We start from the raw sequence: 14,394 nt of genomic DNA on the forward strand, positions 1-14,394 counted from the left end.
TTACACAGCAGAAGTGTGTTGTCTCAGAGTCCTGGAGGCTGGAAGTCCCAGATGCAGGAGGGGTGGCTCCCTCCGTGACCATCTTGCCATCTTGCCGTGTCCTCACACAGCCTGGCCTCTGCGTGGGTGCCTCTCGGAGTCCAAATTTCCCCTTTTTAGAAGGACACCAGTCATGCCGGATGGTAAGAACTTCATCACCTTTTCAAGGACCTTATCTCATGATTCAGTTACCTTCTGAGGTGCTGGGGTCCCAGTCCCAACATACGAACGGCGGGGCGGGGGGAGGGGAGGCCAAGCTCGGCCCATAACACTGAGGCTTTTGCTTTCCCATGAAAATCAATTCCTGAAGCTAAGAACCGAACCAGGGACGGGAGCTCGCCTGTGAGCAGCTGTCACGTGGGCCCGCCCAGCATGGGGCCGGCCTCACTCACCCCAGACTTCTCGTGAACCGTGTTAGTCTTCCGGGGCGGCCATGGTCACCACAGACGGGGTGACCTGAAGCAACTGAGATGGGTTCTCTCATGGTTCTGGAGGCCAGAAGTCCAAAATCAAGGTGTCGGCAGGGTTGGTTCCTTCCGGAGGCTCTGAAGTAGAATGTTCCAGGCCCCTCTCCCAGCTCCTGGGAGCGACCAGCAATCCTGGGGTCCTCAGCTTGTAGACAGGTCACTCCAGTCTCCCTGTCCGTCGTCACATCCCCCCGCCCCCATGTGTCTGTGTGCCTTCTTGTCTCTTACAAGGACACCTGCTCCAGGAGTTAAGGCCCTCCCTCATCCAGGATGATCTCATCTCGACAGCCTTACCTCCATTCCATCTGCCAAGGCCATATTCTGAGGTTCTGGAAAGATAAACGTCTTTGGGGCCACCATCAAACCCACTTTGTGGACCCAGGGGTGATTCTGGCTCTTCCCAATGCTGGTGGCCACCATGTCCTCCAAGGGTATTGACAAGCGGGGGCCAACAGGGATAAGCAGCTCCCAGGGACCCCTGACCAGAAAGCCCCAGCCGAGCAAGGCGACGAGATCCGATGAGCTCACCTAGCCCTGGTCAAGAGACATGCGGAGATGAAGGCCAACAAGCTGGCCCGGGGAGGGACGGCTTCCAGAGCTGGGGGTGGGACGGGGCAGGGAGACGGAGGAAAGGTCTGGACAACAGTTCTCGAAGGAGAGAGGCTCGTTGCTGAAGGAGATGGACGGAGGTCACCTCACGCCCTTGGCCGCTCTCTTCTGCTGCATCACCCAGTCCCGCACTCCAGATTCTGACCCAGGGATTCCTGGAAGGGCCTGAGTGGTTTCCAGGGCTTGGGACAGCCCAGCCATGTTGTTCTCAGCGCCTGGCCGGCTCTCCCAGGCACGCAGGCCAGTGGGGGCCAGCTCTGGTAGGGCCAGGGGGCCAGGCAGGGCCCTTTATCAACCATTTCTTGGGGAAATTACCCAGCACTTCCCCCTCCCCTCCCTCATTCCTTACTGTGTTTGAGGCCTGGGGGGAGGGGGCCGACTCCCCAGAGACAGGACACACACTGGCCCTTGCTTTCAGTCCCAGTGTCTGACAGAGTCGGCTCTAAGTACCGGCTGCCACACTACGCATCTCATAAACTTAGCATCTCGTTCAGTCCTCCAAAACGCCCTCCTTGGGTAGGCATTCGATGGCATTAGAATTAGAATTCTAATGGGCATTAGAACGCCCACCCTACAGATGAGGAAGCTGGAGCTCCGGGGGCCCACGGACTTGCCCTGAACCCCAGGCCCATGGCTCCAAGCCCAGCGCTCTGTCCACTCGGCTGGCATGGACCGCACCAATCCGGGAGGGTGTCTCCTCGAGCTGCGGCTCCCTCTCCCAGCAGACTCTGGCTAGGGGGATTGGGAAGGCTGCCGGAATTTGTTGGGAGTGGGAAGGAGGCCTCTCCGTCTGGGCTGGGGTTTTCAGATTTGCACAGCCGTGAGGCCATATCCCGTGTACTGCATCTGAGATCTGGGAAATTCTCAGAGCCTCTCCCCTGGCCTTCTTATCCAGCTGGGATCCCATGGGTCCCCTGGTGGGCTTGGTGCTGGGGCCTACAGCACCAGATCCCCCAGCAGGTGCCCTGCCAGAAGCCAGAGAGGGCTGCTGGGGGCTTCTGGGAATGGAGACAGAGGCCCTCTTCCAGCCAGACAAAAAGAGCCTGAAAACAAGTACCCTGTGGTCAGGGCTGAGCCCAGTGCCACGACAGGGGATATCCCCGAAGGCCACCTAAGCCACCATCAGGCACCTAGTCAGGGAGGCCCAACCTCACTGCACGGCCACAGCACCGTCCCCTGCAGGCTGGCTTCCCCTCATGACTTCCTGCGCAGCCTCGCCAGCCACCCTCGCATGCCTAAGACGCTGGCCGTGGGGAAGGCCCTGGTCGCCCGCAGTCCTGTGACCGACTCCACCGCCCGTCCTCCTCGCTGTGGGCAGGGCCCAACGACAGGACTGCTCTGCTCCCTGCTCTCGGCAACGGCCCCCCGGAGCAGGTGGGGGAGCAAGGCTTTATCCCCATTTACTCCGTACTCCATTGCTCCTCCTCCCTGGGAGGGAGGAGGCAAGGAAGTGAGAATTCCGAGAGGGCACGGCGCCCCATTCCTGACGGCCGCTGATCTTATGACAGGATGGGGCGGGGGGCTTGAACAGCCAATGACAACTGTCGTGTCTTACCAGTTAGGGCCCTGTTAGGTCAGCCTCCCCACCTTCCGCTGGCCCTGTCACCCTTGACAGAGGGTAGGCTGAGCTGGAGTTAGGTGACACGCCCAGAATCATGGTCAGAAAGCCGCCAAACAGTGCGGGGAGGGTCTGAACCCCGATCTCTGACTTGGGGTGCCCAGTAGAAACTTTCATTGTACGATAATGTTGTCAATTCCCAGAACATCAGAATGCTGAGTTCAAACAGCACCCGGGGAGCTAATTCTGGAAAACCCAGCATTTTGCTGTCTTCTGGGCCACACGCAGTCCGCCTCCATGAGGACAGAGAGTAGGAATAGGGCAGCTGCTCAGCCTCTCCAGGGAGTCGCCCTCCCGGATGGCAACTGGGAGGTGCTTCTGTTCTTTGGGATGTTGGAAGGGTCCCCTGGGAGGCCAGCTAGCATTCATTCCTCCGTGCGTTCCCCAAAAGCACACCAGGGACTGGGGCCCACAGCTGCTGACAGGTGCGGGAAGGTTCCGGGTTGGAAGGGTCACTCCCCACATCTCCTCCCCGGAGGCCAGAATCCCCCTGGTCTGCCAGAGACGCATGACAACACGACCCACTGAAAACCAGTGACAGTTCTCACCCCACCCGACAGAGCCAACGTCTCAGGACACGCTCTCTTTGGGTCCCAGTGGCCTCTGCCTCCCCAAGACCCAGGGGCTCATCCACTCAGTCACTCGCACCATCTACCATATGCCGTGTGCTGCTCTCGGCTAGAGCTGAGCATGAGTCCGGGCCCAGCTCCTGCCCCCAAGCGTCTCATTGTTGAGAGTGAGGGGGCTCTGGTGGGTAAGCAGACACAGGGGGCCGTACCCCATTCTGTGGGAGCAGGGAAGGCCTCTGAGCACCAGATGTGGAAGCTGAGGCTTGGGTGGGAAGAGAGCGCTGGGCAGAGGGAGCAGCGTGGATCAAGACCTGGAGGCCAAGGTTGGCCAGTGGCTTGAAGACTCAGAAAACACCTCACCAGGGCTGGAAGATTGCTCTGGGGGTGGGAGACAAGGGGCAGGGGGGGGCAGTGGTCAGCACTCACCACCCCGACACATTACAGTGTCAGCTTCTCCTGCATGGGGGCTCTGGGGCGGGGGGGACAGGACCCTGCTGTCACTGTCGCCTGGGTCACTGCGGAGCCCCAAACAGTGCCTGGCACACAGTAGGACCTCAACGTGGCGACTGAGTGCGCATGTGTGTGAATGAACGGCCCACGTGGGTCCGTGTGTCTACACACTGATACAGGCAACAGAGATCAGACTCCCCATTTTGTTTTGTTTCTAGGTTTACTTAAATAATCTCTATCCCCAACGTGGGGCTCGAACTCACCACCCCGCAGATGAAGTCACGCACACCACCAACTGAGCCCCCCTTTCTTGTTTTTAAGTGACTGATGCACATCAGTTTGGGAAAAAGTAGGCGATCTTGCTTTTTTTCCTGTGGAATTTATGCCACATACTTGGTGGGGGAACAAAGAAAAAGAGCGCTATTAATCTGCAGGAGAGGGGAGAAACATGCACGACGCGTCAGTGTGTGCACCCAAACACGAGGCTCCTTCGGCTCCGGGAAATTAAAGCCTTGACGCAGGTGGGCAACCGGGCGGGAGGAAAACACCAAACCCTGAATACGGCTGAGCCACTACTTTTGAGAAAATGAAACAACACAATCCAACTAAGGAAAAAAGACCCCCTCCGCTCTCACAAAATTACATGCCAGTAGGGGAGAGAGACACAGAGCAAGGAAACTCATGAACAGGGACTTAACCTACAGGGCCAAGATGGATGAGAGTGGGGAAGAGAAGAGTGGGACGGGGGTGGGGGGGGCACCTGAGGGGCACAGCAGCTGAGATGTGGAAGGTGAAGGGACAGGAAGAGATCTGGGTGACCCTAAGGGAGGGGCTGCAGGGTAAGTGGAGTGGGCCTGGGAGACACGAAACTCTGTCCAGGGGTGGCTCAGTGGGTTAAGCGTCTGCCTTCGGCTCAGGTCATGATCTCGGGGTCCTGGGATCGAGTCCCCTGTCTGGCTCCCTCCTCAGCAGGGAGCCTGTTTCTCCCTCTGCCTCTGGGCTCCCTCCCTGTCTCCTAAATAAGTACATAAAATCTTTAAAAAATAATAAAATGACACAATTTTTTAACAAAAAAATAGCCTTTTTACGTCTCATTCATTCTAAGAAGCAAATCCTTTCACATTTTAACATCTCCGAGATTAGCACGACCCCACAGCCTGGACAGCAGAGCTTAGACCCGCTTTTCCCCGTGGCGGGCAAAGTAAGGGCGAGTCTGACTGTCAAGGGGTCACAGTGTCGGGAGACCATGGGTGTGGTTTCTCGTACAGAGGAGTGACTGGAAGTAAGCTGGTGAAACCTACATCTTCAAAAGAATTGTGTTTCCAGAGAAACCACCTACCCTGAGGCTTTCATGGACCCAACAGGGCGGTCAGGACTTTGATGGGAAACATCTGTCTCGGTCCAGCTGTGGCTTTTCTGGGTCAGCTGAACTTCTAAGCTGATCTCAGCTGTAAATTCATAACTTCTGTTTGGCTGAAGGTTTCCAGATTCTCTTTTCCCTCTGGCCAGAGAATTTCTAACAAAACCACTGACTCCCACAGGCCCTATGACTTAAAATGACATGTGAACAACATAAAAAAAAAACCAACAAACAAAAAAACCCCAAACAACCCGATTTAAAAATGAACAGAGCACTTGAATGTATGTTTCTCCAAAGAAGACATACAGATGGCCCACGAGCCCCAGAAACAATGTTCCCCATCACTCATCATCAGGGAAATACACACCAAAACCACGATGAGATACTAATTCACACCCATTCGAATGGCTAGCATCAAAAAAGCAGAAAAGAAGCACGGGTGTGTATGCGGAGAAACTGGAACCCACAGAAGGCCCTGAGAGCCGGGGGTCCATCAGTTCCTGCAGCAGAACCTCCCCACCACTGACTACCACATGAGCCATACGCAGCGAGCAGACCACGCTTCCCTGGCGCCCCATCTCCCGTGGAGGCCACAGGAGACCACAACCCTCGTTCCAGCCCTCTGAGCTGAGAAACCTCAGAAAAACCATGTGCCTTCTCTGGGCTCCGGGCTCCCACTCATGCCATTTTTATCCAACAAAACCAGGAATTGCATCATGTTTAACCTATCAGGAGGAAAACAGATACTGGCTGGTAACCCAGGAGGGGAGATCCGGGCCCTCTGCCAACCTGGTCTCCAGCTCACCGCCTGGCTCTTGGCTTCCCTGTCTTTGTCTGCGGTGGCTCTGACCACCCGTGGCTCCCAGGCTGCGCTAGAGAGGGCAGGGGAGGAGCAACTGGCCCAGGACTTCAAGAGAGGCTCTCCGGCAACGGCCCCCAGGTTTAGGGACCAGGAAGAAGGGGACACCGCCAGTTGTCCACAGCTTGTCTTATCCAGGGGACCAGCCTGAGACCCTGAGCCCCGGACCCCCACCTGGGAGGCCACCCACCCGGAGCTGGGAGCTGCACAAAGAGCCACGCCGTGGGCCGTGGAATCACCCAGCCCAGTGCAGGTTGTCTCACGTGTCTGTCCCCAGGTGAAGGGAAGAGGATGCTGCCAGGGCACCTCCCGGCCGCAGAGGGCATCAGCAGGACAGACCTAGCACACAAGGCCATCTGGAGCTACACAGAGTGCTGAGCTTTATTTATAAACACGCCACAGAATCCTCTTCCCCGCTGCCTCCCAACCCTGGAGACCCCACCTCTGTCCCCAGGAAGGAGAAAGGCCTGGGCCTGTCCACCTGCCCAACTAGGAGGGTGGGACCCAAGTCCACCTCCAGCTGAGGCCAGACAGGGCTCCCTTGTCGTGGGTGCCCCCGCAGAGGAGAGGAGTCACAGGTGACGGCAGGGGCTCTGTCCTCCTCCAAGTGGCCAGTCCTCAGGGCTTCAGCCAGGGGGTGCGTGGCTGGGGTTCTGACCAGATTGGGGTCAATGGCGGGACCCTGGCTGGCAGGGCCTGGATGGTAAAAGGGGAGGTGTCAGAGGGAACCAGCTGAGAGGTCCCCCTCGGTTCCCACCTCATCCCCTTCTGGATCAGAGTCAGGGTCACCCTCCTGGGTGGGGTACGGGAGCTGGCAGGGAGCAGGACAGCCTAGAAGGGTGCCATGGGCTGGGAGGACAGGCCCCTTCCAAGAGATGCTTCTCGGCTCTGCAGTCCCTGCCCCCAGCTGCCCCCCGAGGCCTGCTCCAAGGCATCTGTCCCTCCTGGGGCACCCTGGACCATACCAGGTGGGAAGTACTGGCCGCTGACAGCTTCTGGTGCTGGGCCTCGGAGGAGACACAGGACCAGAGGTCCAGGCTCTTGGGGGCTGAGCTCTTCTCAGACTTCGGAGGGAGAATGTCCCAGCCCAGCAGGCAGTGCTGTGGAGGGTGAGGGGTTAAGGCGCCCGGCCTGTGGCAGGGCTACCTTCTGATGAGGTACACCCCAGGGAGGGGGCTGCGTTCCCCCCAAACAGTCATGACGTGCCCCGGAGACTGAGGCTCCCCCAGGGCAGGGCCTGTGTCCACCCACTGGGTTACCTCAGGCCTTCCTTTCACTACTGACCCAGGCCCTGGGCCCCTGGCCTGAGACAGGAGGCGGGAAGCCCGTGGATGCTGACAGAGCTCTTCCTGTGCGCCAGACCCTGCCCCATGCCCCTGACACGTACTGATTCACTGAGGTGCCCCACTCATCCCACCAGTCTGAGGACCGTACGCTGTACCCATTTTACAGATGAGCAGACCAACCTTCCTCAGCATCCCTTCTCCTCCCATAATCCCAGCTCCCCCAGCCTCAACTGAGCGTGGGGTCCCCACGGACCCCCGCCCTACCCGGGAGACACAAAGAACGCTTCCATGGGAGGCACTGGGAAACACAAGGACCTGGGTTCAAATCCCCGCTCTTCTACCTGCTGACCCAACACCAGTCACCTCTCTCCGCCTCAGTCTCCTTATCTGTACAGTGGGATGGCCACAGGGCCAGCAGTCTTGGGGGCTGGGACGGCTCCATGAGCTCGTCCTCCTAACAACGCACACAGCACCTCAGAGCTCAATCCGTGATGTTCGTGTGCACGATGCTAGCAGCGGGCAGACGCTTCTGGAAGTGTGAGGGGGTGCTGTGGGGGGGGGCGAGGAATAGGGAGCGAGCACAGTCACAGGTGACGGAAGGAGCCCAACCTGAACTCTGGAGACCCGCGTGCTCACTCTCCTGGTGACCAGCCTCACTCTCTGGGCCCCAGGATCCCCCTGGGGGCCTCGGCTCCGAGCCCCACTCCACCCCCGCCTCACACGGCGGCTCACCCGGGGCAGGGCCAGCGTGTCGGAGGCGTCGAAGCTCTTCCGCCGGTGGATGCGGTACCGGTGTGGGGGGTCCAGGATGGACAGCGGGATGCTCACCCTGCAGGGGCACAGTGGACCGGCTGCTAGGGGGCCCACCTTGCCCTCCCACAGGCCGGGCAGACCTCAGGCTCGGCTCTTTTCCGGCTGCCCCAAGGTGTCCTACATGCTCGGGCCACTCACCTGACCTGTGCCGGTGCCACCAGAGTCTCAGGACGCTTCTGGTCCCGAGGGGTCCGGCACAGGCGGCAGGGGGTGCCCGGATCGGAAGGCACCAGAAACAGCCGCCGGTTGACGCGGTAGCAGTACACGCCTGCGGAGCCGTGAGAAGGAGCATCTCTTCTCAGCTGGGCCCCCAGACCCTTGCACGGCCCCCCCTGGCCACTGCCCCCAACCCACAGGCCCGCCAACGCCCCCCACGGCCACACGCACAGGCGCACACACGTATAGAACACGAACACGCGCATGCGCCCCAGCAGAACACACACTTGGATCTTGCACACAAGCACAAACAGGAACCGTGGCTTCATACAGTCACGTTCATACACACACGTGCACGTGCCTAAACGGGTCATCACACGTGGGACGCACACACGTGTTCACGTGACCAGCCCTCGCCTGTGGCGTACGTGCGCGCACCGCACGCTGCAGATGTGAACCCAAAGCAGAGACTCAGGTGCTCGTGTGACGCAGCCGGCACCCGCACCCCCAGAGCGCGGGGCAGCGGAAGTGGGGGCGCGTGGGAGAGCAGGCAGCTGGGGAGGGGTGACGGGGGCGGGGTTGGGAGGGAGGGACACAGGGCCGGCCCTGATTCCCATAAGGCCCGGCCTCCGCTCCCCCCACCCCACTCACCTAAGGCTTGCCCCATCCAGTCTGGACCCAGGCCCCTCTCCCTGAGTCCCCACCACCCCAGCTGCTCTCCCAGGCGCCGGAGACCTCACCGGCCAGGCTGCGGGGTGCCTGCCGAGAGCTTCCACTCACATTCGTGGTCCTCCTCCATGCCGCTGCTCTCCCGCGGGCCGAGGAACTGGGGGCTGGAAGGGGAGAGGGGTGAGCAAGGCTGGGCAATGGGGGTCCCCCAGCCGCCCTGCCCACCCCTTGGCACCCCTGCTCACTCAGGGTCACTGTTAATACACTCCTCCTTGTTGGCTTCCCGGAAATCCTGTAGCTTCGAGAAGAAGGACTCGGGCTTGTTGGTGATGGGTGAACTGTTGTCCAGAGACCCTGGAGCAGGCAAAGCACCGGGAGCTGCCGTGTGGCCACCGGCCGAGACTCGGGGCTCTCGGCACAGCACTCCAGTCTGCGCTGCCCCCTACCCTGTCTCGTAGAGACCTGGAGGGTACGCGCCACTCGCTGTGACTGCTGCTCCTGTCTCCGTGTGTCTACCCTCATGCACTATCATCCATGCAAAAAATATTAAAACAAAAAATAATTACAGGGCGCCTGGGTGGCTCAGTGGGTTAAGCCGCTGCCTTCGGCTCAGGTCATGATCTCGGGGTCCTGGGATCGAGTCCCGCATCGGGTTCTCTGCTCAGCAGGGAGCCTGCTTCCCTCTCTCTCTCTCTGCCTACCTCTCTGTCTACTTGTGATCTCTCTCTGTCAAATAAATAAATAAAATCTTTAAAAAAAAAAAAAAAAAAATTACAGAGCCCCTCCTAGGGGATGCAGTTTTACGTGCCATGGGAAGAGGACGGAACTAGACAAAGCCCTGCCCTCAGGAGCGTTACAAAAACGGTGACAAAGGGGGCACCCGGAAGGGGGGGGGCTCAGTCGGTGGGGGTCTGCCTTTGGTTCAGTCATGATCCTGGGCTCCTTGGATCAAGCCCCGCGTCAGGCGCCTGCTCAGCAGAGAGTCTGCTTCTCCCTCCCCTCTGCCCCTCTCCCCACTGCTTGTACTTTCTTTCTCAAATAAATAAAATAAAGATAGAAATATTTCATAGGCGTAGAAAATAACAGGTTGCAGCTTTACTGATGAGCAGACATAAGACTTTGTGAAGTGGCTCAGAGCCAGCGGCTCAGTCCTCTCATCTGTCCACGGGGACAGGGGACAACAGCTGTCCCGGCCTAATCAGATCATTGTGAAGAGCAGTGCCCGAATGCTGGTGGGGCGGATGCTGGTGGGGCGGACCGAGGAAGGAGAGACAAGGAGGAAGCAAATCCTCCGGGAATCTAGAGGGGATGGAGCAGAGCACACAAATGCAGGGACAGGCCCGAGATGGGAGCGTTCCTTCCCCCTCGGGAAGGAGAGTGAGCACAGGTACAGAGCAGGCAGGAGGCAGGTGTCTCCACTTTCCAGAAATGGGAAGCAAGGCAGTGAGCTGACAGGCAGGGAAATCCTGGAGACAGGGCCTGCGTCCCCACCGCTGCTGGGCCCCAGCAGCCCCATGGAGTACCTGCCTCCAGAAGTAACTCAGCCTCTCTGTGCCTCAGTGCCCCCCTTTGTGAAATGGGGAGCCAAACAGCAGCACCTCTTACGGCCGTTCACTCACTCATTTGACTAGGGCTGTGTGAGGGCCTACTGTGCGCCACGCGCCTCTAAGCCCGGGCTCGGGAGATATAGCAAGAAGATGGCTGTGACCCTGCTGGAGTGAAGCTTATGTTCTACTGGAGAACTCAGCTAAGAAACAAGGAAACAGGACGATTCCTGAGAGTGAATGATATGAACATACAAATGACGGATGCCACAGGCAGGGATGTGGGGGGTGGGTTCGAATCTCCACTCTCGGGGTCAGAAGCCCCTGAGCTGGGCCCTCAGTGATGAAAAGCAACCAGGGAAGTGCATTCGGGCAGTGGGAACAGCAAGTGCAAAGGCCCTGAGGCAGCCACGGACCAACACAGAGGCCTGTGAGGTTGGAGCAAAGAGGCAAAGGCTGATAGCCGGAGATCATGTCACATGGCTAACTGAAGCCAGGACTTACCTCGGAAGTCTAGATAGTAAGTAAGTCTAGACAGATCTTGGATTTTATTCCGAGTGCTAATTACTCTGATTCCCATGTTTAGAAATTAATTCTGGCTACCGTATCAAAAATGGATAGTTAGGGGGGTGGACAAAGCCAGAGGGAGACCAGCCTGGCCACTGAGGCTGCTGGGGGCGGGGGTGTGGGGCGATAAGCAGGTCGATGTAAAGAGATGATATGCACAGAGTTTTGCAGGGCCCTGGCCCTAATACACACTAAATAACGTGGCAGCTCGGACTCTTTCATTCGGCACCAGCAGGGCTCAGGCAGGCACAGGGAGGTGGGCATACCTGCAATCCAGTCGTAGCCTAAGTACGGCCTGAGACGCCAGCTCCTGTCAGGCAATGCACCCTCCTCACTGAAGGTCACTCTTGACTGAGCAGGGAGACAAAGAGGGGCAAGGGCTAGACATGCAGGCCCAGCCCAGAAGGAGGCCCCACCTTGTGGGAAGGAAAGGGGCCATGTCTTAACTTATACCCTGACAACGGGTCCCAGGGCTCAGCTGGGGGCTTGGGAGTTGGAAGATAAGAGTTTGGCCCCCAAGCCCCCCTCTCCGTGTGACTCTGAACAAGCATAGCCTCTGAGCCTTGGTCTTCCTATCTGTATAATGGGCTTATCACCTTCTTCCCAAAGTGCTGAGAAACAACCAACCACCACTTTTTAAGCGCTTCCGTGGAGCCGAACATGACTCAAGGTATCTCCGGGAAGCCTCCCACCCTGAAGGAAGCCTGCCAATGAGTACTTTGTGAGACAGGGAGACTGAAGTTCAAGGAAATGCTGTTCTCCCATGTTACCTTGGACAGCCTGCTTTGCTGATCCAGGGTGGAGCTCTGGGCCTGGGACTCCTGAGGCCCTGGACTGTCCAGCTCTGCTGAAACCTCTGAGTCATCTGGGTTTGAGATGGCCAGCAAGGGTGCCGAGTAGGGCCTCAGCGAGCCCAGGGATGCCTGGTGGCCGTACGTGGCAGATGGCAGAGAGATCACTCCAGAGTTGGTCCCATCAGACCAGGACATATCACGGGGATCACCCTCGTGGGCGTCCTGTAGGCTGGAGGCTCCGAAGGCCATTAAAGACGTCTCCTGGGACGATGGTGTCTGGGAGTCATAGCTGCTGCTGGAGTCCAGGGCTGACTGGAACAGAGAGGACAGGTCACCCAGAGAGCAGCCCAGCCACCCACCCAGCTGACCTGCTCTAGGCACAAAGGCCTGGATCCTCAATCTTTATCCCCGCTCTGGCCTCTGAAGTGTCCCAGGCCAGTCTTTTCTTGGCTGGGCCTCAGTTTTCTCTAAACTGGATGCATTGCACAGGAGGCCTGGGACCTGCCTGGTTGGGCAGCCACTTCCACGCCTGCCTCGCGAGTTCTCAACGTGGGTGCTCACCTTTGAGGCCGCCTTGGCCACTGACCGCCGCACGGCATCCTGCCCGGCCCACAGCTGCTTCAGGAGCGCCAAATTGAGCTGCCGGAGCTGCACCGAGTCCTTGGTCTCCACCATCCCAGGCTTATGTCGTGGCGTCCCCCTGGGCTGCAGTGTACCCTCGGGCTGGGTTCTAAGCCCAGCTCTTCTACCTAAAGCGAAGACAGCACGACACCAGCCAAGGAGGCTGGGTTTGAATCCCCACTCTCCTACTTCCTAGCTGTGCAGCCTCAAGCAATTTATTTCATCGCTCTGTGCCTCAGTTTCCTCATCTGCCAGATGATAACAGACCTCCTGAGATTACGCAGGGATTAAACGAGGTAATGCATGTTAAGCCTTAGTACGGTGCCTCGTACACAGTGAGCATTCAACAAATGTCTATTATTAAACAGGCCAGAGTGTGTTTACTTACATGCCCCAAAGGGAACGATCCCCCTTTAACAACCTCAACTATGACATCAGTTTAATTTGTAGAAAACAGTGAGGGCGCTTCTACAAAGTATTATAATTTGTGAATCCGACACAGATCAGGCTTCTGAAGGGAAGCGTCCCTCTGTCCTGCCCACCCTTCCATCTTCCCCTTCTTTCTACAAATAAAAAAACCAAAGTTCAGAGGAAGTAACCAACCTGCCCCACGTGACACTGCTAGTAAGTGACAAAGTCCGGATTTGAACCCAAATCTGGCTCCAGGACTCATGGTCACTCCAGCCTCTCCCTTGAAGCAGAGAGGTGCCTGGGACGCCACCTCCCCCTCCTCCTCTCTCAGCCTTTTGCCCCCAGGGACCCAGGCTCAAAGTCACACCGAAGCCTCTAGCAGGAATTTCTGCAGGCTGGGGAGGGGGCTTCCTAATGCCCTCGGGGGTCCAGGCCCAGGCTCCACCCAGAAACTCGGTCTCCCTCACTGCGTACCAGGCCGGTTCTAACACCGGGTCTGGCCAGACCCTACTCTCAGAAAGCCGGCCCGGCCCTCCGCCCGCCCCAGCCACACCGGCCAGCTGTGGACCGCCCACACCAGGGGCCGAGGCCGAGCGAGGCCAGGCTCCGATGGACACTGCCCCCTCCCCGCTCCCCCGGGCACAGATGACCCTGGGAGAGCGGGGAGGGCGCGCACGGGGGAGGCCAACAGCCTGACCCGCACCACCGGGAGCCCCGGCCCCGCCCTCACCTGAGCGAAAGACCCGGGGTCACAGCCTCTTTCTCAAAAGAAAAACGGGGGCAACAAAACTGCCGGCGGGCTCAGCCTCCTCCTTCCTTCCCATCGCGGCCTCTGGATCCTCCGCGGAGGCGCTCGGGGCTGGGGGCTCCCCCCTCGAGTCCTTCCTCCCCACGCCAGCCGCGCCGCTCCCGCACTCACCGCCCGGAACCCTGGAAGCCCGCCGCCCGCCGCAGCTTTCGCAGCCAGAAGTTCCGCCCGGCCCACCCCTCGCTTCGCTGGCTGGGGGCGGGACCCGACGCGGCCTCTCTGATTGGTCAGATTGCGGGCGGAGCGGGACGCTCTTGAGAGCGTCACTCCGCGTTCAGAAGCGGCAGTTTCAACGTTGGGGCGGGACTAACGGCGGGACTCAACAACTGATTGGCCAACTTTCGAGACTGCGTACTGGTCGTCGATTACAGGAATGGGGGCGTGCCCCGAGAGGGCGAACTCCGATTGGTCAGGACGGGGACGCCGACCACGCCGAATTTGGCGGAGGCTGTTTCAGCGTGTGGACCTGGGGCTGCTCCAAATGGCAGAGCCCAGCTGCGGGAGGCCGGGCGGGAATGGGTGGTCGGTGCCTGGAGACCCATTCTTTCATACCTTCTTTCCAGTATTTGTCGTGCCTGCTTTTTTTTTTTTAATTTGACAGACAGAGATCACAAGCAGGCAGAGAGGCAGGCAGAGAGAGAGGGGGAAGCAGACTCCCTGCTGAGCAGAAAGCCCGATGGGGGGCTCGATCCCAGGACCCTGAGATCATGACCTGAGCCGAAGGCAGAGGCTTAACCCACTGAGCCACCCAGGC

The 14,394-nt window shown here is 58.9% G+C and overlaps 1 protein-coding gene across 4 annotated transcripts; it reads right to left on the bottom strand.

Annotated features, from left to right (window-relative positions):
* Positions 1-6,328: 6,328 nt before the first annotated feature.
* On the bottom strand, positions 6,329-13,822 carry LOC123955805 (migration and invasion inhibitory protein). 4 transcript variants are annotated; one of them, XM_046028108.1, is made up of 11 exons: positions 13,563-13,785; positions 12,810-12,984; positions 12,362-12,549; positions 11,777-12,112; positions 11,273-11,357; positions 9,141-9,249; positions 9,007-9,059; positions 8,209-8,338; positions 7,990-8,086; positions 6,937-7,071; positions 6,329-6,667 (listed from the first exon to the last, which is right to left on the bottom strand). In XM_046028108.1, exons 3-11 carry the CDS (start codon positions 12,473-12,475, stop codon positions 6,590-6,592), a joined length of 1,137 nt encoding a protein of 378 aa, XP_045884064.1. In that variant the 5' UTR covers positions 12,476-12,549; positions 12,810-12,984; positions 13,563-13,785; the 3' UTR covers positions 6,329-6,589. The 4 variants fall into 4 exon arrangements, with proteins under 4 accessions (XP_045884064.1, XP_045884063.1, XP_045884062.1 ...); XM_046028107.1 differs by lacking the exon at positions 12,810-12,984 and having other exon boundaries at positions 13,752-13,822; XM_046028106.1 differs by lacking the exon at positions 12,810-12,984.
* Positions 13,823-14,394: the final 572 nt, after the last annotated feature.

The sequence above is a fragment of the Meles meles genome, chromosome 1 (genome assembly GCF_922984935.1).
Source record: "Meles meles chromosome 1, mMelMel3.1 paternal haplotype, whole genome shotgun sequence".
Lineage (NCBI taxonomy): Eukaryota > Metazoa > Chordata > Mammalia > Carnivora > Mustelidae > Meles > Meles meles.